At 69.6% G+C, this 25,831-nt stretch overlaps 1 protein-coding gene across 1 annotated transcript; it reads right to left on the bottom strand.

The window, feature by feature from the left end:
- Positions 1 to 1,467: 1,467 nt before the first annotated feature.
- Positions 1,468 to 25,831, bottom strand: PLCH2 (phospholipase C eta 2). The gene is made up of 22 exons (XM_069477257.1): positions 25,708 to 25,831; positions 24,179 to 24,325; positions 22,413 to 22,666; positions 22,132 to 22,260; positions 19,373 to 19,543; positions 17,934 to 18,027; positions 17,579 to 17,782; positions 17,285 to 17,405; positions 15,878 to 16,049; positions 15,544 to 15,651; positions 14,309 to 14,452; positions 10,180 to 10,272; positions 9,829 to 9,911; positions 9,202 to 9,299; positions 8,938 to 9,120; positions 8,501 to 8,608; positions 7,676 to 7,800; positions 7,512 to 7,596; positions 7,216 to 7,362; positions 6,744 to 6,823; positions 4,263 to 4,560; positions 1,468 to 2,786 (listed from the first exon to the last, which is right to left on the bottom strand). Exons 1-22 carry the CDS (start codon positions 25,829 to 25,831, stop codon positions 1,468 to 1,470), a joined length of 4,287 nt encoding a protein of 1,428 aa, XP_069333358.1.

The following is a 25,831-nucleotide window of genomic DNA, read 5'->3' as shown; positions in this document are numbered from 1 at the left end:
TGTGACCTGCCCCCGCCGTGGTGCCTGTGTGACCTGCCCCCGCCGTGGTGCCCTGTGTGACCTGTCCCTGCCGTGGTGCCTGTGTGACCTGACCCCGCCGTGGTACCTGTGTGACCTGCCCCAGGAGTCGGCATGGACCGGGCCTGGCCCTCGGCAGCCGCCAGGAGGCAGCAGGTGTCGTGGCTCAGGGCAGCCCAGGGGCAGCCCGGCCATCCTCAGGTTGGTCCTCCTGGCTCCATCCTGCTCCCTTCCTGTGGGGGGCCAGGGCCGAGCCCCCCGCCATCAGCCCAGTCGCTGTCCAGCCCTGGGGATGCTCCGGTAGTGGACAGGCAGCGCTGGCCGGGCCTGGCCGGGGCTCCCAGGTGTGGGGCTGCCTGGCTCTGACATCCGCAGGGCTCGGCCCCCAGCACCTTGGGGCCCATCCGCACTCGGGGGATGTTCCCATTGCAGAATTCAGCCACAGCTGGGCCCTCGGGTGGGGGTGGGGGGGAGTGAGCAGAGGCCTGGAGGGAGGGGCAGCCAGGACAGGGCTCAGGGGCGCTGAGCGCTGCTCTCGGACCCCTGCACGCCTCCACCCGGGCCTGCCTGCGAGCCAGGTATCCTCCGTGGCCCCGCAGCCCCCCACCCTTTCCCAGTTGAGCAGGGAGCAGCGACTCCCGTGGCCTCACCCCTCCTTGGCTCCTGCAGACTCCTGGCTCGTACCCCCAGCCAGCCCCGCCCTGAACACGGGCACCGCCCCGGGGGGCTCCCAGGGAGGCCTTGGTCACCAGGCCTGTGTGCAGTGTCTCCCCTGGGGCTCCGGGGTGCACAGCGCTCTGAGCCCCGGGGCTGAGTTCCCGCCCTGGCCCCCTGGCAGCAGCCCAGCCCGACTCACTGCACCCCTGCCCGGGGTCATGCCCGGCTCCCACATGCAGACGCCCCTGGGCTCAAGGTGGGGGGTCACGCCAGGCCCGTTCTGAGGGGTCTGGCGGGGCTGGGGGTGCCAGTGCAAGGCTCAGGGCAGGGCAGGCCACCCCCCGGGTGCCGCTGGCAAGTGGCCACCGGCGGGTGGGCGAGCTGGGGCCCCACGCTGAGCTGGCCTGACCCTGTGTGCAGGAGGCCACAGTCTGGGGTGTCCAGGAGGGGACCGTTGTTCAGGACGAGGCAGCCAGGGTGGGGACAGGACACAGACACAAGTACACACGCCCAGGGCCCAGAACCAGGTGAAAAAGTGGAAAAGGACTTGTTATCATTTTAATGTTGTATAAGTTTTGCCTCTAAAAATTTAAATATCTCTCTCTAAACGTATCTTGAAACACTGTGGAAACCGCCTGGCGGGCCCGGCCTGGAGGCCACGTCCTGGGCCCAGGCAGGCGGCAGCATCTGCTCCTTCCTCCCCGCGAGCAGGGCGGGAGGACGGCCACGGCGCTGGCCCCCGTGTCCTGGCACACGACAGCCCCCTGCCCTCGGCCTGGCCCTGCCAGCGGGTCAGAGTCTCAGGAGGAGCAGGCCGTCGGCGCCCCCGGACCCCAGCGGGGGGGCTCCCTTGGTGGGGGCCGGCGCGTCTGCACAGCCCTCGTGGCCCACGGAGCAGGCGCCCTCAGGGGTGCCCCGCTCCTCCTCAGGGGGGCCCTGCCAGCCCAGGCCCTGCTGCCGCTGCCGCTCCTGGGCCTGGCGGGCCCGGCTGGCGATGGCGCGCACACGGCTCTGGCTGCGGGAGGACGAGCGCCGCAGGAAGCCAGGGCCGCCCCCTGCCCCCTCCCCGGCCGGGCCCAGGCTGGTGGGTGACGTGATGTCCCCTGCCCGCTGGAAGCCCGTGAGCCGGCGCAGCTGCTCCGTCAGGGCGTCCGGTGGTGCCCCCGGCCCCGCCGCCCGCTGCGTCCCACCCGGGGGCCCCAGACAACGGCTCAGGCTGTGGCCGCTGCCCTGGAAACTGGGGACAAAGTCATCGGCGGTCAGGTCCCCCAGGCTCTTGGACTTGGCGGCCACGGGGCAGTCCTGCAGCCCCACCAGGGAGAGGTGGCCCCAGGGCGGCCTCGGGACCAGAGGTCGGGGCCGCAGCTCGTCGGGCACAGGCGGCAGCGGGGCTGCAGCCCGCAGGTTGGGGTTGGATTTGCTCTTGGGCACCGGCAGCAGGTCCAGGCGGGCGGCGGAGGCTGAGCGGGGCCGCAGGGGCAGGCGTCCCGCCGGGCCCCCGATGAGGCTCTCGCGGCTGCAGCCCAGTCCCAGGCTCGGCAGGGAGAGGCTGATGACGGTGTCGCTGGACGACACGCTGGAGGACGAGGACACGCTGTCGCGGTGGCTGCCTGGCTCCAGCCGCTGCCATAGCGGGTCACTGCCCGTGACATCCGTGTACACGGCGGGGGTGGGAGAGGCCCCAGCCAGGGGCCGCCATCCGCCCAGGGGCTCTGCGGGCACCTGCCCCTCGCTCTTGGCCCTTCTGATCATGGGCAGACGGCCCGCAGCCTGGAGCTGGCTCCTGCTGTCCGTCTGGCTGCCGGGAGCCCCCTCGCGCACCCCGCCAGGGCCCCCACTGTCACGCAGCTGCTGCTGGCCCTCTGGGGGCTCCTCAGCATCCCCGGGGCTCCCAGTCGTGAGCTGGAGGGGCACAGAAGCCCCCAGAGCCAACCCTGTGGGGCTGGCCATGTTGGCTCTGGGTCCCGTGGGGCCCTGGGGCCCTTCCCGGGCAGGGCCGGTGGGGCTGCCAGCCGGTGGCAGGGAGCCGGGGCCCAGAGCTGGCTCCTCGGCGATGGTTTCCAGGCTGCACAGGGGGGACATGGACCGCTGCAGGGAGAAGGGGCGGCCACCTGGGGGAAGAGGGACGGGGGAGAGAGAGGCAGAGAGGGAGGGAGACACGTCTCAGGGCTGGTGTCCTGCGGCCCCTGCACCGCCGGGCGACAGGGCCAGCCCCCACCCCAGGCACCCCCGTCGCACACGTCCCGCGGGGCGCACTTGGCGCCCGCCCTGCTGCTGCAGGGGCCTGGGCAGTGGATGGGCCGGGGTCCTCCCGGGGCTGGGGCTGCCCCGTTACCTGTCACTTGCGCGCTCAGTTCCTAACTATGGAGGCAGCGTGAGGGCAGGGACAGAAAGGAGAACTGGGTCAGCACCGGGGCGGGGTCGGGCCGGCACACCGCGCAGCTCGGCGCACGCCCTTCCCCCCGTGCCAGCGAGGTGCCGGCCGGGCCGAGCAGAGCTGCTCAGTGGGGTGTGGCCAGACGCGGCCTCAGCGGCCCAGGGGCGTCTGCTCCCCGCAGCACCTTGTGAACTCTGAGGACCCGACCGAGGCCCTGAGCACCACCCGGGGGTCTCGGGGGATGAAGGAGCCCCGCGGCGGCCCCACCCACCCATGTCAGACTCCCCGGGAGGGACACCCCTGCAGCCTGGCCCTGGAGGGAGGCGGGTGGGGGCAGGAAGCGGCCCCCAGTCCCCGGAAGGGCACGAGGGCCCCCAGGCAGCCGGTAGACCAGGGAGGCGGGTTTGGGCTCAGCCCTTTCTCGGGGCTCCCCGCTGAAGCCTGGCGGGGCTGGTTCTCGAGGTCGCACTTGGGGCCCTCGGCAAGTGTGGCGGCCCTCGGGGTGGCACACTGCCACCCAGACTCGTCCCCACCCGCCCGGAGACCGGGGCCCGCGGTCAGGCAGGAAGGCTGGGGCCGGCAGCCGCGGGACAAGACAGCGGAGCGGAGCAGCGTGGAGGCGCCACGAGCACACACGGCGGCGTCTGCGACGCGGAAGCAGCGGAGGCGCGAGGCCCAGGCCATGCCGGGACGTGCGGGAGGACAGCACGGGCGGGCGGGCGGCTGGGCTTACCAGTGGAGAACATGGGGGATTTACTCCTGATCTCCTCCAGCTTTGCAACGAACAAGGCGCTCATCTCTCCCTGCAGGGCCCCTGGCTGCCTGCCGACCCCCTGGGGGCTGCCCGGGCTCTCCGGGCTGCAGTCCGAGGACACGGAGCCGCCACCGCCTGGACCCAGCTGCTGGGCCCCAGGGCCCTCGGGGGCCTCTCTGCTTCTCCCCGGGGCGGCTCTGGGGTCCAGGCCGCAGCAGGGGGTCCCCAGCGAGTCCGCCCGGGCCCGGGGCTGCTGGCTGACGGCGGCGTGCCCACCTGCAGGCCCCGGGCTGGCCGGCTGCTCCCGCCACAAGCCCTCGGCATCCACGCCGGCACAGGAGCCCACCACACACTTCATGCACGTGGCGGCCATCCCCGCGGGCCCCGGGCCCTCAGGCACCCGTGGAGGCTGTGCCTGCTCCAGGCTCCTCTCCGCCACCGCGGCGGGCGCCTTACCTCGCGGGCTGCTGCTGCCGGGCCCCTCCCAGGCCGGGGCCTCCAGCGCGGGGCCGGGGCTGGGGGGCGCCAGGTCGTCAGCTGTCCTCTGGGCGCCCGTGTCCCGCGTGCCCAGGACCAGCTCTGGGAAGCCTCGGCGGCCTGGCTTCTGGCTCTTGGTCGGGGCGCTGGCCGTGCGCCGCAGCAGCCGCTGGCTAACGGAGGGCCGGGGCGGGGGCTGCCCAGCAGCATGACTGTCCAGGGAGCCGGGCTTTGGGCCACGGAGGAAGAGGCCTTTTAGGCCCAGAGCCTGCTTGACCTGCAAGAGAAGGAGCCCACATAGCTGGCGCCAGGAACCACCAGCCCCGCCACAGCTGCTGCCCACAGGCCGCGCTCCGGAGGGCGCCGGTGAGCATGCAGGTGCGGTGGGCTGGGGCCGCCTCTGGGGCTGGCTGGCCAGGGCTGGGGCTGGCTGGCCAGGGCTGCGTGTAGGGACATCGGCCAGCAGAACCCGCGTCTCCACGGCAGTTCTGCCAGGACCACAGGCCGCTACCAAATAAGCAAGGCCGGCCCACGCCTTCCCGAGGAGGAATCTCGCCTTTCCTGAGCTCTGGGCGGAGGCGGGGGCCACAGGGCAGGCGGGGCCGGCGAGGGGCGGTGCGGGGGTCATCCTTCCCCAGGCTTCTCCCGGCGCCGGCCCACCACACCCTGCGCCTGCTCAGGGGCCCCTGCTCTGGCAGGGCTGCGGGTGCAGAAGCCACAGGAGGCAGGGCCTGGTGCCAGCCGGGGTTGCCTCTGCCCTGCTCAGGCCACGGAAGCAGGCACGGCCTGGCGCAGCCTGAGTCTGCTCTGCCACGGCCCCGCCCCCAGAGGTGCCATCTCGACCAGGATCCTCCTGAATCCCCAGCAGCTGCCCAGCCCGGCCCTGCTCTCTGCTCACGCGAGGCCTGAGGCTTGGGCTGGCCTGGCGCTTCCCTGAGCCCAAGTGCTCCCAGGTGGGCTTGGGCTCCCGGCCGCCAGCGCCAGGCCACGGCCCACCGTCCTGGATGGTCCCTGCACAGGCCTGAGAGCAGCCGGGGTCCCCAGGACCAGCTGGGAGTGCAGGGTCAGCGCCGGGGAGACCGGCGGCTGCATCACTCGTGTGCAGAGGCCGGAAGGAGCCGGAAGGAGCCGCACATGCCAGACGGCCCCGCACCCCAGAGACCGACCCCCTCCGCTCCCCCACGACGCCCGTGCTCGTGCACAGAGTGGTCACCCCGCAGGGGCACTTCTGGGCAGAGGCGTTAAAATGACCAGCACTTGAATCAGCTTCCTGATTCAAGACCCCAAATCCAGCGCAATTTGGTCGGAGTGGGCTGGAAAGCCATGTGGAGGGAGATCCAGGATTCAGGCCCGGCGCTCTGGCCCTGGGCACGGTGGCCCAGCAGGGACACAGGAGGGGGGCTAAGAAATGGCACGCGGGGCCCAGGGTGGGGGCGCAGAGGGGCTCAGCTGGGGTGCGGGCGAGTCGGGGGACTGAGGGCGGAGGCCGCAGCCTGTCGAATCCTGGATCTGCCTCGTAAATGCCGCTGTCGGCTGAGGATGGCCCAGGGGACCCCGGAACCATGTCATGATCCACGGCACAAGAGCTGACAGTCCCCAAAATGCTACCAGGAATCATGGTGCTAATGGGGCACGGCCTGGGCATGCAGGTGGGGCGCCGGCCACACTGCCCCGTGGCGCCGGGGTACCTTGGAGGCCCTAACAAGGCCGTGCTTGTAAAAGTAGACTTTGGACATGGGGAGCCACTGCAAGACCAAAGAGACAGGAAGGAGGTGAGGCGGCAAGACAGCGGGAGGGCCCACGGCCGCGGAGACAGACACACGCCTGCAGAGCCCGGTCCAGCTTGTGCCTCTGGGCCCACGAGTGCGGCAGGAGAGACACGGTCACTGCTGGGCCCCGGGCTGACCCCGAGCTGCGTCTACAGTCCCCGAGGGCTCTGGGCCCGAGCTTGGACCTGGGGCGTCAGCTCTGCAGATGGGGAGGGCCGGGCCAAGACCCATTCTGGACCACCCTGTCCTGCCCCAGCCTGGGGCAAGGGCAAAGGCTGGCGGCCACTGTCCGGGTGACTCCAGGCCGTGGGGGGGCGGGGAGGCCAGGAGAGGAAGTGGGGGCTGCGGGTGCCAGGAAGGGCTGAGTGTTCAGTCCCCACCCAGCAGCCCAGGCGCCAGCAGTGACAGGGCCTGGGTGAGGCCGGAGCCAGGCTGAGACGGGCGCTGGTGCCCACCTAGAGCAGGGTCAGGGACAGCAGGGCACATGGCCCCGCCCTGCCCTGTGCTGCCCACACGAGCGCTGGGACACGGAGCTCACAGGCCTGGGGTCAGGTGTCCCCTGCATCCCCGATGGTGGGGGGAACGTGGGCTCTCGGCCCAGACTCAGGAACCGCCCTGGGGACACTGCTGGAGGGGGCAGGGCTGGTACTGCTCCTCCCAGGACCGCAGGTGGCCCTTGGGTGACGCTCACCTTACCGCTGATGTCACTGACAGTCACATGCACGAAGATGGAGGCCTCTTCCATCCCCTCCAGGTACACGTGCCGATAGCCTGGAGCATTGAGGGTGACGTCAGGGTCCCAGGGCTCCTCCTGCCCCGCCTCCACCAGGCCACTCTCTACTTAAAGATCCCAAGGCCCTAAATGCCACCAACGACAAGCCCAAGCCTGGGACTTTGTCCCCTGTGGACCCAGCGCAGCCTCCACCTCCTCCAGGCAGCCTGCCAGCATTGCTCTGGCCAGGAGGACGTCCTCCTGGGGGTGAGACCCCACACAGGCTGCGCCCCATCCCACCCTGGTCCACAAGGCCCCACAGCCTTGCCTCCCTCCGGTCAGCTCCCTCTGTCCCTTTGGCACCAGGACCAGGCCCACGGGGCCCACGGCAGGTGCACACCGGGCCCTGGAGCCCTCGGCCTGGGGGACGCTGGCGCCTGGCCCCACTCACCTGGCATCATGCTGCTGAAGGCCAGTGTCCTCTGCCCGATGAAGTCGCGCCCGATGGGGTCGTGGTCCCAGACGAGGAAGCGGACGAGCGCAATCTCAGGCATGTGCACCGTGAACACCAGGGTCTCCTCCCACATGGGGTTGAATCCTGGAGGTGTGGCACGGGAGGGGCGTCACCTGGGCAGGGCCCACCCATGGGGCCGCCCCGCCCACGCCTGTCCCCCTGGGCTGGAGGGACCTCCCGGGTGCAGCAGGGGCCGCGGGCGTCTGGGCGCCGGGGCCGGCACCAGCCCTCACCGTTGTCGTCCACCACGCGGGTCTGCTCCTTGTTGCAGTCCACCGGGAGCCCGATGACCTCCACCTCCACGAAGGGGTCGATGATCTGGGGACGGCGGGGTGAGGGTGGTCTCGGGCCCAGGCTTGGGGTCTGGCACCCCCGTCCCCACCGGGCTGGGCCCTACCTCCCCGCGGTCCCCCAGCATCGAGTCCCGCGGCTTGGGGAGCTGCTGCCCGCTGATGATGCGAAGCGCCAGCTGCTTCTTGAGCTGCCCGGGCAGGGGGTCCTCGGAGTTGGGGTTGAAGACGCCTGCGTGGACGCCGGGCGTGAGGTCGGGCCCAGCCTTTGGCCAGCGTGACCCGCTGCGGGCACCAGCGGCAAGGGTCGGGGAGGGGAAGGCAGCATCTCAGGGGTCTCAACAGGAGGGGTGCTCCCCCGCGTGCCTGGTCACTCCTGTGGGCACCCGCAGGGCTCCGCGGGCGCAAGGGGCAGCCCTGCCTCTGGGTGGGGCGCGTCCCAGACGCGGTGGGCTGAGCACCCTGGGGCCAGTGCAGGTGAGGCGGGAGCAGGAGCAGGAGGGGGCAGGAGGAGGAGCCCGGGTCGCGCAGCACCGCGGGGAGGAAACAGCGACTGAGGCAGCAGGCGCCCCGCCCAGGCCCCGGCAGTGCAGAGGCCGGAAGGAGCCTCGAGTGCCGCACTGCCCCGCGCCCCAGAGAGGGGCCGGGCACGGGGTGCTGGGTCGCTGGGCTGGGACCCCTCAGACAAGTCCTGCCCGTGGATCTCAGGGGGGCTGGGCCGGGCGGGGGGAGGGCTCCCCGCCCCCCACCCCAGGTTCCCGGCAGAGGTGGGTCCCTCTCTGCACCCCCTGCAGGGAGGGCGCCACGTCCCGGCCTGACCCTGCAGGCAGCTGCCGAGGCCGCCCAGCCCCTTGCCGTCTTGTGCAGCCCCCACGCCGGGTTCTGGGCACCCCCAGGCGGCCCCTGCGAGCCCCGAGCGTCGAGCGCCTCACCCTGGCACATGCACGGGGGCTTCAGCACGTAGCCGCAGTTGCCGTTGGCGCTGAACTTGGCCCTGTTCAGCTGCAGCATCCGCCCCTCCGACTGGTAGTTCAGGGCGACTGGGGGAGGGCAGGCGGCCGCCACTCAGCGTCTGGCCTTCCAAGCGTGTGCCCTGCCTGCCCACCGGCCCCCACACCCGCCGTCTGCCCCCCGCTCACCCACTGCAAGCCGGGCTCGGGTACGCGCAGCCGTGCAGGCGCAGGGCCCCGCGTGAGGCAGGCAGTCCCCCCCCCCCAGCCACGTGCCCCCCAGGAGTGCGTAGCAGCCCTGCAGCTGCCGTTCCACGGGGCCCTGGGGGTCTTACGGCCCCGCCCCGGTGCCAGCCTGGTGAGAGCCAGGGATGGCCAAGGCCCCCGGTCCCCAGCCGCCCGCGGCTCTGGGCGCCCACCCATCTGGCAGCCGGCGTTCCAGAAGGGCTGTGGGTTGTAGTTGCTGGAGTCCACGCGGTAGGAGGAGGGGTAGACCCGGGACAGCTGGTGCTGGTTGAAGCTCAGGTACTGGGCCGGCTTCTGCTGCAGGATCTGGTGGGCCTTGGTCTCGCTGAAGGAGGACACCTGCCAGCTGGACGCCACTGTGGCGCCGGCCGCCAGCGTCAGACTCCGCGTCCTCCGGTCCTCCGGGCCCCGCCCAGCCCCACCCGCACGCCCCTCACCCTCCGAGTCCACGTCGTGGGAGCCCACGGACTTGGTGTACTTGACCAGGTCCGAGAGAGCCCGGGACAGCTTCATGGTCTTCTTCTGCCTGGTCGTCCTGTGGGGGCCACGGGGTCAGGGGCCTGGGGGGCCAGCCCGGCGCCAGCCCCGGAGACGGGCTCCAGGGCACAGGCAGCAGCATCCAGCCTGTGTCCACCGTGCCACACACTGCCGGTGCCCGGCGTGGCATGGACCCCCGTGTGGTGCCGGGGGCAGGTGCCGAGCCCCAGAGACGCCCCCAGACCGTCCTGGGGGCCGAGGACACGCGAGCGCCAGGCGGGCTGCGGGCTGGGCTGGCAGTGGCCACAAAGGCCCGGGGCCCTGGCGCGGGTGTGCGGGAGGACGACTGCCACTCAGACGTGGGGCCAGTGCTGTGCTGAGAGCTGTGGGGGCTTCTGGAAGGCTCTGAGCAGGGGGGGACTCAGGGTGAAGTCTAGGTGAGTGGAGAAGAGGCAGGGGCCCAGAGGGGGCCGCAGGGCCATCGGGGGAGCACGGAGAGCAGAGTGGTCCGCTGGCCAGTGGGAGGAGGGGCTGGGAGAGGGGTCGGCACCGGTGGGACCACTCTGTCCCCGGGGCAGGGCACTGACCCTCGGCTCTGGCGTTCCGGGGAGTCCAAGTCCTCGTCCCCCTCCTCCACGCTGGCCGCCTTCTTCAGCTTGCCGCCCTTTTTCTGCAGAGGGCAGAGCCGTGAGCCGTGGGCCCACCTGGGCCAGGCCAGGGCAGAGGCGGGGAGGGCTCCCGAGCAGCCGTACGGCCTTCTCGTCCCCCTGCTGGGTGCACCGCGGCTGCACCCGTGTCCTCTGGGCAGCTGTGGGGACCTGGCCAGTGTGGGCCAGAGGGGAGGTGACCCCACTCCCAACTAGGGGCCGGCCAGGGCCTGGGGGCGGGAGGCCCCTGCTGTCTGGCCGGTGGGGGTGGGGCCAGGAGCCCCGCTGCACCTTGCGCCTGGAGAAGCTGCTCGCGAGGAGGCTGCTGTTGCGCCTGCCAGCACCGGCGTCCTCCCCGGGCTCCGCGTCCTCCTCCGCCTTGCTCTGACGCGCGGGAGAGACAGGGCGAGGGTGAGGCCAGCGTGAGCGCAGGGAGGGCAGACGCTCCCCCAGCCGCCCGGTGGCCTTCCTGGAAGAGGTGGGCTGGAGCCAGGCCCGGGAGGAGGGCGGGGAGGCGGGAGACCAGTGGGCCCGAGGGGGGACAGGCCAAGCCCGGTGGGAACAGCCACTCACACCCACGCTGGCCTCTCACCACGTGTTGTTCTACACTCATTAAGTCCCCAGTTCTGAGTTTTCCCACAGATGGTGACTGCGTAATAAATGCATTATGTGTGTCTGGAACATTCCTCAGCCTACTTCTGCGGCCCTTTCACAAGCACCCCTGAAGCTCGGCTGTGCTGACCTGCTTTTGGCAGCGCCAAGATGTTACCTAATCAGACAAATAACTCCAGGTCCGCACTCCTCAAAGGCGGCCTCGGAGCCGGTGACTCCGGGGAGCTGCCGGAAGAGCCCCACTTCCCGGGTACAGAAGGGGTGCAGGGGGCGCCCTCCCAGCCCCTTCCACAGATGCCCCCACACCCGGCCCTGCCGTGCTCCGGAGGTGCCCCCACCCCACCTCGCCCCCGACCCAGGTGAGGGCTGGTGTCTGTCAAACACCGGGGAGAGGAGCAGGTCCGTGTTAGAGACGGCTTCAGCCAGAGGCGGACACGTGGCCCACGCCCGTGGACACGCCCTGCACACGCCCGTGGATGCTGCAAAGCGCATGGCGTGGGCGTCTGACCTCCCCGGACCTCAGCGCCCAGCCAACCCCACCATGAACTGCAGAGCCTGCCCCTTTGACCTCTTCCGCCTGGACCACCTCCCACCCGGACACCACCTGGTCGGACACACCGGAAACGAGCATGTCGCCGTCACCGGCTCGGTGCCACGCACGGCCTGGACGCTCCTGCCGCACCCTGTGCTCCGCCCGTTCCGGGGCCTTCCCAGCAGCCCTGGCTCCTCCTCCCTCATGGGGAGCCAGGCGCAGGCTGGACGGTCCATCCTGCCCGGCGTGGCCACGACGCCCTCTAGTCACCAGGACGCGCAGGCCACGGCACGAGGCAGAGCCACGGCAGGGGCGTGGCCAGGCCGTCTGTGCCCCAAGCACTTTCCCAGCCACCGTGGCTGCAGCCCAGGATCCTTCTCCCTGCTGACCCGACAGGGCCGGCAGGGGCGCCGGGAGGATGTTCACGGTGTGCTTGGAGCCCGTTGAGGCCGACACACCCCGCGGTTCTTTAAATGTCCCCAAAACGCCGCAGTCTCCGAGAGCCACAAGCAACTACAAATCCAGGCAGGACTGAGGAGCGGTGCGTGCTGGCCCAGGAGACGTGGCGGCCGACCGCAGCCCACCCCGCGTGGTGAGAACCCGCCGTCACCCTGGGCGTCCATGCAGAAGAGCCGGCTAGACCCAGAGGGCCCTGGCCAGGCCCCGCCCCCAAGACACGCCCGGACAACAGTGCCGTGTCCACCCCGGGGTCAGAGCCACCAGCAGATCCCAGCCACCCCCGCTCACAGGCAAGGTCGCGGTGCACGGCCCCCAGCGGGGTGGGGCAGGGTCCCCAGCAGGGGCGAGGCCTTTCGTGGGCACTGTGGGGGAGGGGCCTTCTTTGCATATCTGGCTGCTTCCCCCAGATACCCATTCCCGCTGCCCCAGGCCTCAGGGACCCCAGAGCGGGGCCTCGTGTCCTCAAGGCTCACATGCAGAGGGCAGGGGTGTAAGTGACACTCAGGGGGCCCTTTCCCCGGCCCCCACAGACAGCCCCCTTTGCCTGGATCACTCCGCGCAGTGAGCCCTGAGGCCAGCTGAGTCCCCCACCCCAGCCTGGGGATCCGCTCAGCCCTCCTGCCTGTCCCAAAAGGCTCCTGGACCAGCCAGGGCTGTCACCCCTCAGCCTGGGAGTGCCTGGTGCTTTGGTCAGGGTGGGGTTTGGCCTGAGCCCCTCCTCCCCCTCCAGGAAGCCTTCCCTGAGCAGGGCCGAGCAGCAGCTCAGACGTGAGGCCCAGGGACCAGGCCACGCTCCCGTGCCCAGGTGCACCTGGTTTTGCGTGGCCGAGGAGAGCAGAGACTTAACATGATCTCCCGCCCGTCGGGGTAGCTCCACGCTGAGCACGAGCCCACCAGAGCCTCAGGTGGGCCACATTCTCCTCGCCCAGACATCTCAGGACTAAAAATAAAGGAATGCCTGTCGGCACGGGACCCGCGAGAGCCGCCTGCAGCGCACGTTCCTCAAGCTCTCGGGCGGCATCAGCTGTGCCGAGCGCTCCGTGGCCCGTGGGCGGAGACACAAACATTGGCATCTAAAAATACTGGTCCCAGAGGGGGACACGGCTCCCCCCTCCCCGCTGCCAGGGAGAAGACACCTTCCCACCCACCCTCAAACGTGCGGGAAACAGCGAGGTCTGTGGGGAAGGGCGTGGGGTGAGCGGTGCCGCGGGGCACTGCAGGGCTCCCCGGCGCTAGGGGACAGAGCCCTGCTGGCGGCTCACCTGAGGCCAGGGTCTGCAGGGCCCACCCACAAGCCCACTGGCCCCAGGCCAGTTCCCTGCCCACCACAGCACAGCTCAGGCTGCTCGGCAGAAGTGCCCGTCCTCCAGGGAGGCACCGAGCGCTGGCCCCGCCGGCCCTGCCCGGCACCCCTCACCCACACGCACGTCCTCGCGTGTGCGTTGCAGCCCTGCTGGCTGGCCTCTCTGCGTGGAGACCTCTCCATGCGGCCGTGAGCACTTGTGGGCCGGGAGGGTGGCCACACGCCCCACTCAGCCCCCAAAGACTGGCTCGGCTCACCCAGGTGGGCAGCACCCAAGTCCCTTTCCACAAGGAGCTGCAGGTCCCCAGGGACTGCCTGCCCTTAGGCCTCTGAGGGGCCACGCCCGGCTGTCAGAGCCAAGCCCGAGCAGGGAAAGGGCAGCACCCCAGACTCACGAGGGGTGCTCCCTGGCTGCCTGTCCCCCGGCGAGGTGAACACCATGGATTCTTCACGATGGAAAATCAAAACAGACACGCTGGTCTCTGGGGCGCCCTGGGGATGGAGGGCTGCACCCCTGGGTGGGGGCCTCTGGACCGTGGGCAGGTGTGTGCAGAGGTGTACATGTGTGCAGGTGCGTGTGTGCACATATCAGTGTTGTGTAGAGGTGTGCTTGTATGCAGATTCACGTGTGCAGGTGTGTGCACATGTGCAGAAGTGCCCACAGGTGTGCGTGTGTGCAGGTATGTGCACAGGTGTGTGTACAGGTATATGCACACGTGGAGGAGTGTCCACAGGTGTGCAGGTATGTGCACAGGTGTGTGTACAGGTATATGCACACAGAAGGAGTGCCCACAGGTGTGCAGGTATGTGCATAGGTGTGTGTACAGATATATGCACATGTGCAGGAGTGTCCACAGGTGTGCATCTGTGCAGGTATGTGCATAGGTGTGTGTACAGATATATGCACACGTGAAGGAGTGTCCACAGGTGTGCAGGTATGTGCATAGGTGTGTGTACAGATATATGCACATGTGCAGGAGTGTCCACAGGTGTGCATCTGTGCAGGTATGTGCATAGGTGTGTGTACAGATATATGCACACGTGAAGGAGTGTCCACAGGTGTGCAGGTATGTGCATAGGTGTGTGTACAGATATATGCACATGTGGAGGAGTGTCCACAGGTGTGCATCTGTGCAGGTATGTGCATAGGTGTGTGTACAGATATATGCACACGTGAAGGAGTGTCCACAGGTGTGCAGGTATGTGCATAGGTGTGTGTACAGGTATGTGCACACGTGGAGGAGTGCCCACAGGTGTGCATGTGTGAAGAGTGTGCACAGGTGTGTGCACAAGTGTATGCACACGTGGAGGAGTATCCACAGGTGTGCATGTGTACAGCTATGTGCACAGGTGTATGCACATGTGGAGTGCCCACAGGTGTGCATCTGTGCAGGTATGTGCACAGGTGCATGGGCAGGGGTGTGTGCACACGTGGAGGTGTGTGCCCAGCCCACAGGCTGGCTGTCGGGAGGAGAACTTGTTGGCGACAGGAGTCCCACCTTTTTGGCCTCTGCCCTGCGCCCCAGCTTTCCAGACGAGGGCAGCGTGGAGACAGAGAAGTCGTTTGGGTCTTCACAGTCCCGAATCTTTGACTCCTTGATTAGGGAATCCAGTTTCCTCTTTGCAATGTTTTCCACGCGCTTCCGGTTGGTGGAGGCCTGCAAGAGCAGAGGCCGGCCGATGGCATCTGTCCCAGCCACGCAAGCAGCAACGGTGACGACCCAAAGGGCACTCGTGCCCCCTGTGCTCGCTTGCCCAGGCTCGCAGGGGCCTGCGACTCGCTCAGGGCCACAGGCAGCCTTGAGCCCCAGCCCACGGGGACCCAGAGGGCAGCCCACGTGGCGCCTGCCCCAGTGGGCAGCACAGGACGCTGGATCCCACCACTGGCCACACGTGGCTCAAGGAGATGGCAGGGGCAAGGGGCAGACTTCCGGGCAGCCGCCCTTCCGTGCGTGGCCAGATGAACCTGGAGCCAGAGGGTGCTGGGCCTGGGCCTCTGGCATCCAGACAACCCCGGTGCCAGGGCGGAGTGGGCACAAGGTGGACGTCACAGAACACGGTTGACCATCGCCCTGGGCCTGCCAGAGACGCGGCCACACCCACAGCGCAGAGAACGCTGCTGCCTCGGGGCTTTCGAAAGTGATCACCCAGCTGCGGCTGGGAAGCTCCTGCCCAGTCATGCTCCCACCGCACGGCCCCCCAGGGAGAAATGAAGTCCTCCGCCTTGTAGCGGCGGAGGCTCGGAGCAGCGCCCAGAGGCAGGAAGACGCTGACTGCGGAGTCCCCGAGTCCCCTGAAGCCCTCCCTGGCTTCCCAGCCCCCAGCCCAAGCCAGCAGCCCCAAGGACGTGGTGACAGCGTTCTGTGCAGGTGACCATAGAGGGGACTCTCATCAGGGCTGGCCTTGGAGGAGGGTGGGTGCTGGGGGACGGGGTGGCGGGAAAGAGCCCGGAGGTGTGGGCGTGGGTGGGAATGGTGTGGAGCCCGGGGCCGCTGTCCGCCGGGGCTGCCCCTGCTGAGGGGCCAAGAGGACCGGGCAGCGCGGACAGCTCCGCAAGAGTCGGCCCAGAAATGGGAACCGAAACTGGCCAGCGGCAGGTGTGCGGTCGGCCTGCGGGCTGGGAGCACAAGGGTGGCACCCCCGCGCGCAGGGACCCCCAGGCCCACCACATCCCGAGCATCCACACGTGGTCCCCAACAGCAGGGACAGGGGCCATTCGGGCTGCAGGGCCCCAGCCCTGGCCACTCACGTCCCCGCCGAGGAGCTTGCAGTCCTCGTCGATCTCGTCGGCGCTGTCCTCGTCGGACACCTCTCCCTCCTCCGCGTCCTCGCTGATGGTGGCCGGGAGCTTCTTCCCCTGGGGACAGGGGGACGACGGGGGCTGAAGACCTGCTGGAAGCCAGCGCCACGCAGGCCTTTGCTCAGGCGGGCGCTGCACCCTCGGGCCACGGAGGGCCAGACCGCTCCGCTCCCCGCGGCGGCTGCGGCGTAGGAGGGACAAGCCGGCACGTGCAGGCAGAGGCGCCCGGCCCCCGAGGCCACCCCGGGCAGACGCGGTGCCCGCCTGTCGGGGCAGGGCCCACCTTCACCAGGATCTTGCCCCGGAGCGTCTGTGGGGAGGGCAGCGAGGCGGCGTCCTCACTGCTCACGGAGGACAGGTCCAGCTTGTCCCCGAGGATGTCCGTCAGATACTGGGCCATTTTCTTCTGCTGGCTGACGCTGCAGTGGTTCTCGATGGACAGGATCACTGGGTACCTGCGGTCCCCAGGCAGGGGGCGGGTGAGGCCGGGGCTGGGGACACGGGGAGACGGGGCTGCCGGCAGCACTGGGCGGTGCCCGCGACGGCTTTGAGAAGCAACCAAGTGGCAGGAAAGGACGGAACCTTAGGGACAGGGGAGGCCGTGAGCTTCTTTCCCTGATTTAAAAACAAGGCAATTGGAAACTCCAGGAAAGCAAAAGGAAACGTCTGGAAAAGTCACGGTTTCAGATGACGTGGACTAAACTGAGGGGCAACGCGGGGCAGCAGACAGACTGGGAGATGCCACCCCGGGGCCCGGGTGCTGCACGCACCGTCCTGGGAGCGGCCCCAGGGTCCCGACACGCCCCCAAAGAGGGGACAGGTCTGGCAGGACGCAGCCGTGACTGCGCCATGCAGGGGTGCGGCGTGCACGGGGCTCCACGCTGTGAGCGTCTCAGCTTCATTCTTAAACACGGGCACGTTTTACTTAGATTTTTACTAAAAGGCAGCCGTGACTCTGTTAGAAAATGTAGGTGACCCGGGACGAGAGGGCGGGAGGGGAGCATCCCGTGTGTGGAAAGGGCCGGGCTCGGGGAGGACAGCCGGCGCAGGAGAGCACTGGAGCAGGGGGAGCCCCGCCGGGACCCCACCGGAGCAGGGGGAGCCCCGCCGGGACCCCAGCAGGCAGCTCTTCCTGCCCGGGCCCTGCGACTGCCCCACCAGCCATCCCAGGGCTGCGTGTCCTGCAGGAGACGAGCGTGGGCCGCACTTCCGGGAGGGGCCCTGGGTTCCCATTTCCTAAGTCAGTCCTGCTCTTCCTGCTCCCCCCACCCCGTGCAATTAGCTCCTTCCTCGCCCGCGAGCCTCCGGGAAGGTAACTGGCGGAGGGGGGAGGCCTCTATTTCCGGACACTGAGCTGGATTCTCCTCAGCAGAGTCTGTGGCCACAGCTGAGCAGCAACAAACTGTGTCCGGACACGGAGCGGCTCCTCGGGGGTGTTTACGCAGGAGCCACAGCCGCCGTGGGCGATGACCCGGGGTGCCAGCTGGCATGAGGACCGGCGCCCGCCCTGCTGTCCGCTCTGCCTGACCTGAGGCCCATCCCCTCCCCAGCCCCTCTGTCCTCCATGAGACACCCAGAAACAAGCCCAGCCCCTGCCGCTGCCCCCCAAGAAAGGACGTGCGGGAGGGGCAGGAGAAGCCACAGCCTGGAGCCCCTCCCCTGGGGTCGCTCCCTGGCCCCAGCCACTCACTCGTTCTTGACAAAGGCGTATTTGTTGATGGTTTCGATGACGTCTTTGAAGAGGATCTTGGAGGTCAGGGTGTAGCCGTGGTGCACGATGGGCTCCCCGTCGGGCCCGTCCCAGCAGTCCACTGTGGGCAGGCAGGGCTCAGTACCCGGGGCCGGCCGCGGTGGCCGCGCACGCCCACGGAGGGGCCACCCTCTCGCTCGGCCACGCACACGGACGCACACGGACGCACACGGACGTGGCCCAGCCCCTCACCCCAGGAGACGCCGGGCGCGGCGAGGCCAGCCGGGCGCTCACCCTCCACGCAGCGGCAGCCGGCCTGCAGCACCCAGGCGTACATGTCCACCCGCGACTGCGACATGAGCTGGTCTCCCACGAGGTAGGTGTTGTGGGAGGAGGTGATGAAGTAGTGGCTCAGCGGCTGCGTCATGTCCTGGTGCACGCGGTGGTGCTCGGGGTTGAAGATGTCGCCGGCAGGGCTCCTGGTGTAGTTGGTGAAGCCTGCGGGGTGGCGGGTGGGGGCGGGTCAGGCCACCCCGCCTCTGCTCACGGCCACTCGCCCCTGTCACGCGGGTCGAGGGGCCGCCTGTCCAGGCCCCGGTGCCCCCCACCCGGCCTCCCAGGACACCTGGGCGAGGGCGGCACCACTCACCGTCGATGCCCAGCACCCCCTTGCTCTTGTTCTCCGGGCACGGCTCGAACTGCGCGATGATGTCCCGGCAGCTCTCGAGGGTCACGCCTGTCATCTAGGCCACAGCAGGGGCGGGAACCCAGCTGGCGCCTCACTGGCCTGGGCTGGGCTTGGGCAGCTCCCCAGCCCTCCCTCCACCCCTTCCTGGCCCCGTCCCTGCCAGCCCCAATGGGGACGGCCACCTCGGGTGGTGCTTGAGGGCCGAGGTCACAGGTGGGCGCAGCGTGGAGTGGAGGCCGAGAGTGGGGAGGCACAGGAGGGCGAGGACCCAGATCCCGCCTGGGAGCCCCTGTCCCCCACCCCTGCCGTCCGCCCGAGTCCCTGCGCCATAGCCCTCGTGGGGCAGCCCAGCAGCCTAGCTCAGCGCAACCCAGCTCAGCGCAGCCCCGCGTTGAAGGCCGAGGACCTCCAGGGCCCCGAGGTGCCGTCAGGGCCAGCAGTGCCCAGGCCCCCAGGGCAGGCCCACCGGCAGGGCCCCCCGAGGTCCCCAGGACCGTGGTGGGGTCGTGGGGGACGCTCAGAGCCCGGGAGCCAGGCCAGGGGCTCAAATCCCTGCCCGGAGGACACGGGTTTTTAGGGAGAGGTGCTGGGAGCTCCGGCCAAAGGTCAGAGAAGGAGGGTCAGTCCTGCCCTTCCCCCTCGGGCCACATTCCCGCCCTCTGCTGCCTTGGCCAGGAGGAGGCCCTGCTGTCCGGGGCCAGATCACCACAGCCCTGCTGCCCAGCGACAGGCCGGGGACGCAGCCGGGCCGGTGCCGCCCCTCCCACCTGGGCCAGGCCCCAGGGTGTCACCCCAGCAGGACCAGGAGCGTCTGTGAGGGCTCCAGGGAGCTCAGCGGCGCCCGCCAGCCCTGGGGGCCCCGTGCAGCCCGAGCCCCTCCCACGGGAGCACTCGTTCCGCCGGGTCTGGTTTCCCCTCCCCGGCATGGCTGGACCTCAATTTCTGCCACCAGGGTGGTCACCCCATCCCCACCTGGGCCTGGGCTGAGGGGCCCAGGCCCTGAACCTCAGGACTCCAGGTCCCTGGTCAGTGGGGCAGGGCCCAGGCACTGGCCTGTGAGCAGGGACAGGACTCCCTCCGGCCAAGGGAAAGGGCCCCGTGCGCTGCTGGGCAGCAGGGGGAGGCCAGCCAGGCCCGTGTGGCTGGAACACAGAACCCCTGTCCACAGGACGCTGGACACCGCAGCTGGTGCCGCGTCAAGCCGTGGCTGTCCCCCGGGGCCTTGGGGCGTCAATGGCCAGGACTGACAGAAGCCCCGAGCAGAAGCCGCAAACCTTTCCCACCCACACGGCAGCCCCGTGGGCTGCTCCCTGGAACACGGGGGCTGCAGCCAATGGGGTCCTGGATGCCGGCTGTGACTGCCTCGTCCCCACGTCTCCGCCGAAGCCCGGCGGCCTCACCTTCTGCTCCACCTCCAGGAAGCGCTGCAGGTCGGCCGCGCTCAGGTGGTCCTTGTGGTCGCTGTAGGTCAGCATGAGCAGGTAGAGGTCCCGGCGCGTGGACATCATCTTGTAGAAGGCACAGAACTCCTCGAAGCCCAGGGTCCCCTGGTGGTCATCCGTGTCTGCTTCCTGTAACATGAGGCCTCTGGTCCCATGCACAGCCCACCCCAGACCCAGATACACAAAGGCATGGCAGGCACGTGTCCCCAGACACTGGCCCAGTCCTTGGGCCTCCACGGACTCTCCAGATTCGGTCCCCTGAGAAGTGGAAGGCACCCCTAGAAGTCGGGGTGGCCCCCACCCACCACACCCACAGCAGGGGGCCGGCTGGGCACTCCATGAATGGGGCTCTCAGGTAAACCCCACCAGGGGCCTGTTCCCATCACCTGTGGGCAGGGGAGAGGTGCCCTGAGCAGCCCACCCAGTGTCTCCCAGGGAGGCTGGGAACAGGCCACGGGGCTGTCCCTGTCCCCCAAGCTAGTGACACCTCTCAGGACGGCTCACTGTCCACGCCCACAGGGTGGGGCCCAGAGCAGGGCAGATGCTGGGCCAGCACCACGGACAGCAGCGTGCACTGGCCTGCCAGCCCCGGGAGAGACTCTCCCCACGTGGCCACGGTCTGGGGTGGCCGGGGTGGTGGTGCCACGTCCCCTCCGAGCCAGAAGACTCTCTAGAGCAATGTAGCCATAACCCCCTGCACCCCCGTCCCCCGTGGGGTGGGTCCTGGGGCAGGCCGGGCCCTGACGGGTGCTCCTGGCCACCTGCTCCCCTGGCATCGTGGCTTGGCGGACGCCCAGCAGGACCCAAGTGCCCACGCCAGGTGCTCACGCCAAGGCTCAAGCCACACGTGCTGGGGCCCAGCAGACGCCGGAGGACCTGGTGCATCTGGGCCGAGAGCCAGCCGCTCTCTGCACCCAGGACAGCTGGGTCAGGGCACACGCTGCAGCTCCAAGGACCCCTTTGGGACAGGCAGCTGGGAGGGTTGCCCTCCCAGGGGCCGTGGCCGGGCCAGGGTCAGCTCACCATGCCTGCAGTCCAGGGCGGGCATCTGCCTGCTGGCCCCGCGCAGGAACCAGGTGCTGTGATGCTGAGGCTCTTGGGAAGCCTGAACCCGCCCCAGAAATGCCCCCAACATGATCCCTCGGCTGCTCCTCCCGCCAGTGGAAACCGCGCGGCTGCGGGAACACCGCGGGCGAGCCCCTGCTGCTGGGCCAGGCCTCGGCGGCCCACGTGTCCTCTCGGACAACCAGGCCCACGTGGGGCCCAGCCCACGTTTGCAATGTCCTGTCAGAGTCAGTGAAACTGTGTCCAAGCCGCCTATTTGTCCACCACACAGATCTCCCCTCCGACTAGGCGATTCAGGGCGACAGCGAGATCTCACTACACGGTTAGAGCCCTGCGAGCCCGGCTGCAGGTCACGCCCCCCTCCCTCGGCCCAGAGCACCTGCAGACGGTGGCTGCACAGGTGGGGGCCCGGCGCTCCCAGACCAGGGTGTCACAGCTGGCCTGACCACGGTGGACAAGGGCCACCGGGTCTGGGCTGCCCGGGGCTGGGGTCCGAGGCCCGTGGCTCCAGGATGACACCCTCTGCCCCGGCCCCACCTGCCCTGGGCTTCCACAAGGAGAGCTGGTTGGAACGATGACAGGGCCAGGCCTGGGACAGGCGTGGGGCCAGGGGGTGGAAGTGCGTGCCCAGAGGCCCACAGTCCTGCAAAAGGCGCAGGTGAGTGTGGCCTTCCCAGAGCTCCCGGCACAGAGCGTTTCTAAGCAGAGCCTTGGAGCCGGGACCCTCAGGCCCCAGGAGCCCGCGCACCTGCGTCCAGGGCAATGATGGGCGTTTGTCGCTCCTCCCACTCCAAGGCCGCTTCCCACGCTGCACCCCAAGTCAGCCTGTTGCCTGGGCGAAGGCCTGCTGCCCCCAGAGCTGCCCCCAGGGTCCGGAAGGGGGGACGGCTCAGCCCGGCCAGGCCGGGATGCTGGTGCCAGCCACCCGCGAGCCCCCACTGCCCAGCAGACCCTGTCCCCACCGGGGCCTTCAAGAGGTCCTGGGAGCCCCCGCAGGGCTCAGTGAGCCCCTGAGAGCCCCTCCCCTCACTCCACACATGCCCACTGCTGCCCTCGCTCCAGCCAGGCGTGACCACCCACCGCGCGGGCACAGGGCCGGCCACCGGAGCCGTCAGGTGAGAGCATGTGTGTGCGCGTGTGGGTCGGCACATGCAGGGGCCGGCCGAGCTCGCGGGACCCTCTTTGCAGCCTGTGCCAAGGGTGGAGGCCTGAGGGCTGGGTCTGCCCGCTCAGCCCTCGCCGCCATCCAGGACCTGCAAGCAGGCGGGGCTCCTCTCGCCACCCCGCAGGGCTTCCGGAAAGAGAAACTAATTACAGACAATAAAGGCCTCGGAACGAGGAACGATGCGTTTGCGTAACTTCTAACACCAATGCGGCCGTGGGCGGCAGGGGTGGGGGGCAGCAAGGAGAGCTGCTGCTGACAGACAGGGCCCCACCCGGGCCAGGGCGTCCCCCCCAAGACTGGGGGGCCGCGGGGGGCCGGGGAGGGGGTGCGGCTTCACTCGCGCCTGCCCCAAATGCCTGGCAGGCTACACGGCCCACCGGCCACCCCACGGGCCCAGGGCTGGCAGTCAAGCTGCCCCGAATCTGCCGCAGACCACCCGGTGCGGCGCGGCGGGACCCCGGCACGGCGCGGGCGGCGCGGGCCTCACCCTGAACATCTGCTTCACCCGCTGCCGGGGCAGGTTCACGTTGAGCTTGTGCAGCAGCTGCAGGACCTCGCCGATGCTCAGGCTGCCGTCCCCGTTCTTGTCCGCCTCGTCGAAGGTCTGCTTCAGCCACTTTGGGCCGAGTTAGGGGCCACCGTGGGTCCACAGGACAGCGCCCCCCCCGCCCCGCCCTCAGCCTGGGGAGGAAGCAGTGGGGGACCCCGGGGGGCCCCGAATGTGTGACCCCACAGGGACAGCCGCGGGCCCGGCCCCGTGCCCCGTGCCCAAGGATATTGGTCCCTGGTGCGCTGGCGGCGGGCCAGGCTGTCCTCGTCACTGATGCCGGCCATGAGGTAGCGCAGGCCGGTGACCCAGGTCCGCGCCTCGTCACCGCTGTGCGAGACCAGGTCGAGCGACTCGCGGGGGCTGCCGTGGTAGATGCTGAAGCAGCAGTTGGGGTCGAAGCTGCCGCCGGGGTAGCGCTGGAAGATCTCGGACTGCCGCCCCTCGCTCACCTCCTGGATGGAGTCGATGGAGACTGCGGGGACGGGGGGCACCGGGTCACGGCCTCCCAGAGCTCCAGAGCCCCCCAGCCCAGAGCCCCCCGGACCTGGTGGCCTGGAGCGCTGTGCCCTTCGTGCGAGGGCCCCTGCCCTGCTCTGACCCTGCGGTCTCTTCCCCTTTCTCTGGGTGCGGAAAGGCACCCCCGTGAGGGGAGGGGCCCCGCTCCCCCAGGCGTCTGGGTGGCCCAGGACTCTGCACTCCACAGAGCCCGGGAGTGGGCAGCCGGCACGATCCCGCATGTGCCCCTGTTCTGAGACAGGCGACTGCTGGGCCGGCGTGGCAGAGCCCACGTCACCTCCACCAGCTCCGGCCGGGGTGGCTCGTGGGGTCCTGGCTCAGGTCACTCAGGGTTCCCTGACTGGCTGCGGCGCCCAGAGCCCCACAGGGCTGACCTGCCACGCATAGGCGAGCTCAGGGGCGCTTCGGAATCTGCTCTCAGCCTGTGGCAGGACCCCCAGGGGACCCCTCCAAGGCCAGGGTGGGCTCTAGGCAGCCAACTTGGTCTCCCCGAGTGCTGGGTGGGAGGCGGCACAAGGCCCGGCCCCGTGTCCCCCTGCAGGTCCTGCCAACCCCGTGTCCACCCGGCGCCCTCGAGCCTGCTGTCTGCTGTTGGTGGAGCTGCCTGGAGGCTGCACAGGCAGGAGGGTCCCCGCCCAGCCGGGGGACACTCAGCGTGTTAGGTGGTCCTGTCCCCCATACCGCTAGAATGCGAGCTCCGAGTCCGCCGAGTTCCCCGGGACGCCCAGTGCTGGGACAGGGCCTGGCTCAGAGCAGCCGCTCCCGGCCGGGTGCTGGGGCTCCTCCTGCCTGTGCAGCCCCGGGGCGGCGCCACGTCCCCTGGCTCAGAGGGTGGTCCCAGCCCTGCCCCCACACTGGCCTCTGGGGCCCAGGAAGTGCCACCTGCTCCAGGCACCCTCGCCCTGGGGCTCGCCCGTGCACAGGCCCCGGGGGCTCTGCAGCGAGGCTCTCCTGGGCCCCGTGGGGGTTGCACCCTTGGCAACTGCTGGGCTGAAGCCCGTTCCTGGCACACCTGGGTCCTGCCCATCAGCAAAGCCAGAGGAGGTTCTGGAAATGTCTGTGACCCTCGGGACCCCAACCCCGTCCCCTGCACAAGGCCTCCAGCTCAGGTGGCCCCTGCAGCCTCCACAGCCTGAGCTGAGCCCTCGCCCCTGGGGGCCTGAGCCAATGCTTGCGGCCAAGCCCCCCGCAACGTGCCTTGCTGGGGTCCCTTCCTGCTTACAGGGGTCCCCTCCTGCTTTGCCCCTCAGCCCAGCCCCGCGTCCAGCACAGGGCTGGGCACTGGTGACACCCTGTGCCCACTAAGTCCCAGGGAGCTCTGCCAGGCAGGCATGGGCCCTCCCCGTGGCCCAGGGGTCACTGCGGAACTCCAAGGCCACCTGATCCCGGAGCTGCCCGGGAGGGACCCCCACCCCGCGTGCCCCCCGGGGGCTCTGGGCCCGCCCCACCTGCCGGGCCGGCCACTCACTCTTGGCCTTCTCGTTCTTGCGCGAGGGCCGCCAGCGGATGCAGGAGCGGTGCTCGTCCAGGTAGTAGAAGCGGGCCAGGCCCTTGGAGCTGCCGCGGAGCTTCACCATCTGCGTCCCCTCCTGCATGGCACTCATGCATCGCTCCACTGCACGTCACGGGCAGACAGACACACGGTGACAGATACGGTGCAGGTGAGCGCTGCGGCGCCCCTACTCCTCACTGCGGCCCGTCCCCTGCCACCTGGCCAGGCCACCCACCTGCCCACCGCGGGGCCAGGCCGGCCCGGGGCTGCCTGCCACCAGGTGCTGGCAGGGGACACACCTCGATCAGCCACCTAACCCGACTGCCCAGCGGGCCCCTGGCCCTCCCCACTCAGCCACCGCCCCTCCCGCCACCGCCTGGGCCAGGCAACCGCGTGGGCCTGGGGCCCTGAGGGGTCGTCACTCAGGGTCAGCATCAAACTCAGCAGCAGGAAGGGGGACGACACCCGGGGCAGAGGCCAGCGGCTGCGCCAGCTTTCGGGAGGCCCCTGTGCCTGGTGCAGGGCGGGCCCCGGCCACCCACACCCAGCCCCGCTGCTGGCCAGCCACCGGCGGCTCCCGGAGCAGGAGCCTCCCGCCTGAAGGCCTGTACCCTCCTGGGGCCCGTCCTGGAAGCCCCTGCCCCCCATGTTGGAAGGATAGCACTGCACACGTCCACGCCCGAGGCCTGTGGCGAGGCCCCGTGCCACCAGGGTGCAGATCTGGGACCTGCAGGATGGGTCTGAGCGCCACAGCCTGCCCCAGGCCACCTGCCTCTCCCCTGCCCCCGCCCCGTCCTAGCTGGCCCCGAGCCCAGGCCAGAGTCACTGAGAGCCCAGGTCTCAGAAGGTGCTGCCTGGTGAGGCAGACAGCAATTAGCCCCCACGAGGTGCACCCGATGAGGGATGCCAAGTGGGCACTGAGGAGGACCGTGGACGGCGCCAGCCCGGGAGGACTTCTTGGAGGAAGCTAACGTCTGACCATGAGCAGAAGGGAAGTGCCACAGGGTCGGGGGCATGGGGAGGCTGGGCTCTCCAGAGGACACAGGGAGGTGGGGACGCAGATGTGGCTGTGGGATGTAGTGGAAAGCGAGGCAGGACAGGGACAGGCCCCAGGGCATCTGGCGGCTGGAGCAGAGACTTCGCCCTCCCACCAGCACCACAGGCCTCCCGTGCCCCCTGCCAGCGTCTGGAGCCTCGGGCCTCTGTGTCCAGCAGCAGCGGAAGCCCCCACCTTGGCTGAAGGTGCTGCTGTCCCCCAGAGAGCCAGGAACCCCCTCAGCAAAGCTCCCGAGCCACCTGCATCCCCCATACGGCACCCTGGATCAGAGTCCCAACCCGACCCCCTGCCACCTGGGCTGGGGCCTCCGGGCAGCTGAGGGGTGGGGCCAGCTGACACCCTGGACCCACTGACCCCAAGACCAGGGGGTGGGAGGCCCTGAGCCTTTCGCACCTCTAGGAGTGGCCCCACCCTCCCTGGGCACCTGGGCGGCCCTGCCCCTGCTTACCCAGTGGGCCGAGCTGCCACCTCGAAGACAACACCACGCTCCCTCCAACCCAGAGGAACACCTCTGCCAGGCAGGCCACCGTGCTCTGGGCCCCGCTGTCCGTAGATGGCCAGGGGCCGGACAT

This window comes from Eulemur rufifrons, chromosome 8, assembly GCF_041146395.1.
Source record: "Eulemur rufifrons isolate Redbay chromosome 8, OSU_ERuf_1, whole genome shotgun sequence".
Classification (NCBI taxonomy): Eukaryota; Metazoa; Chordata; class Mammalia; order Primates; family Lemuridae; genus Eulemur; species Eulemur rufifrons.
Note: the sequence above shows the minus strand (reverse complement) of the source record. Positions and strands in the feature narration are given on the sequence as shown.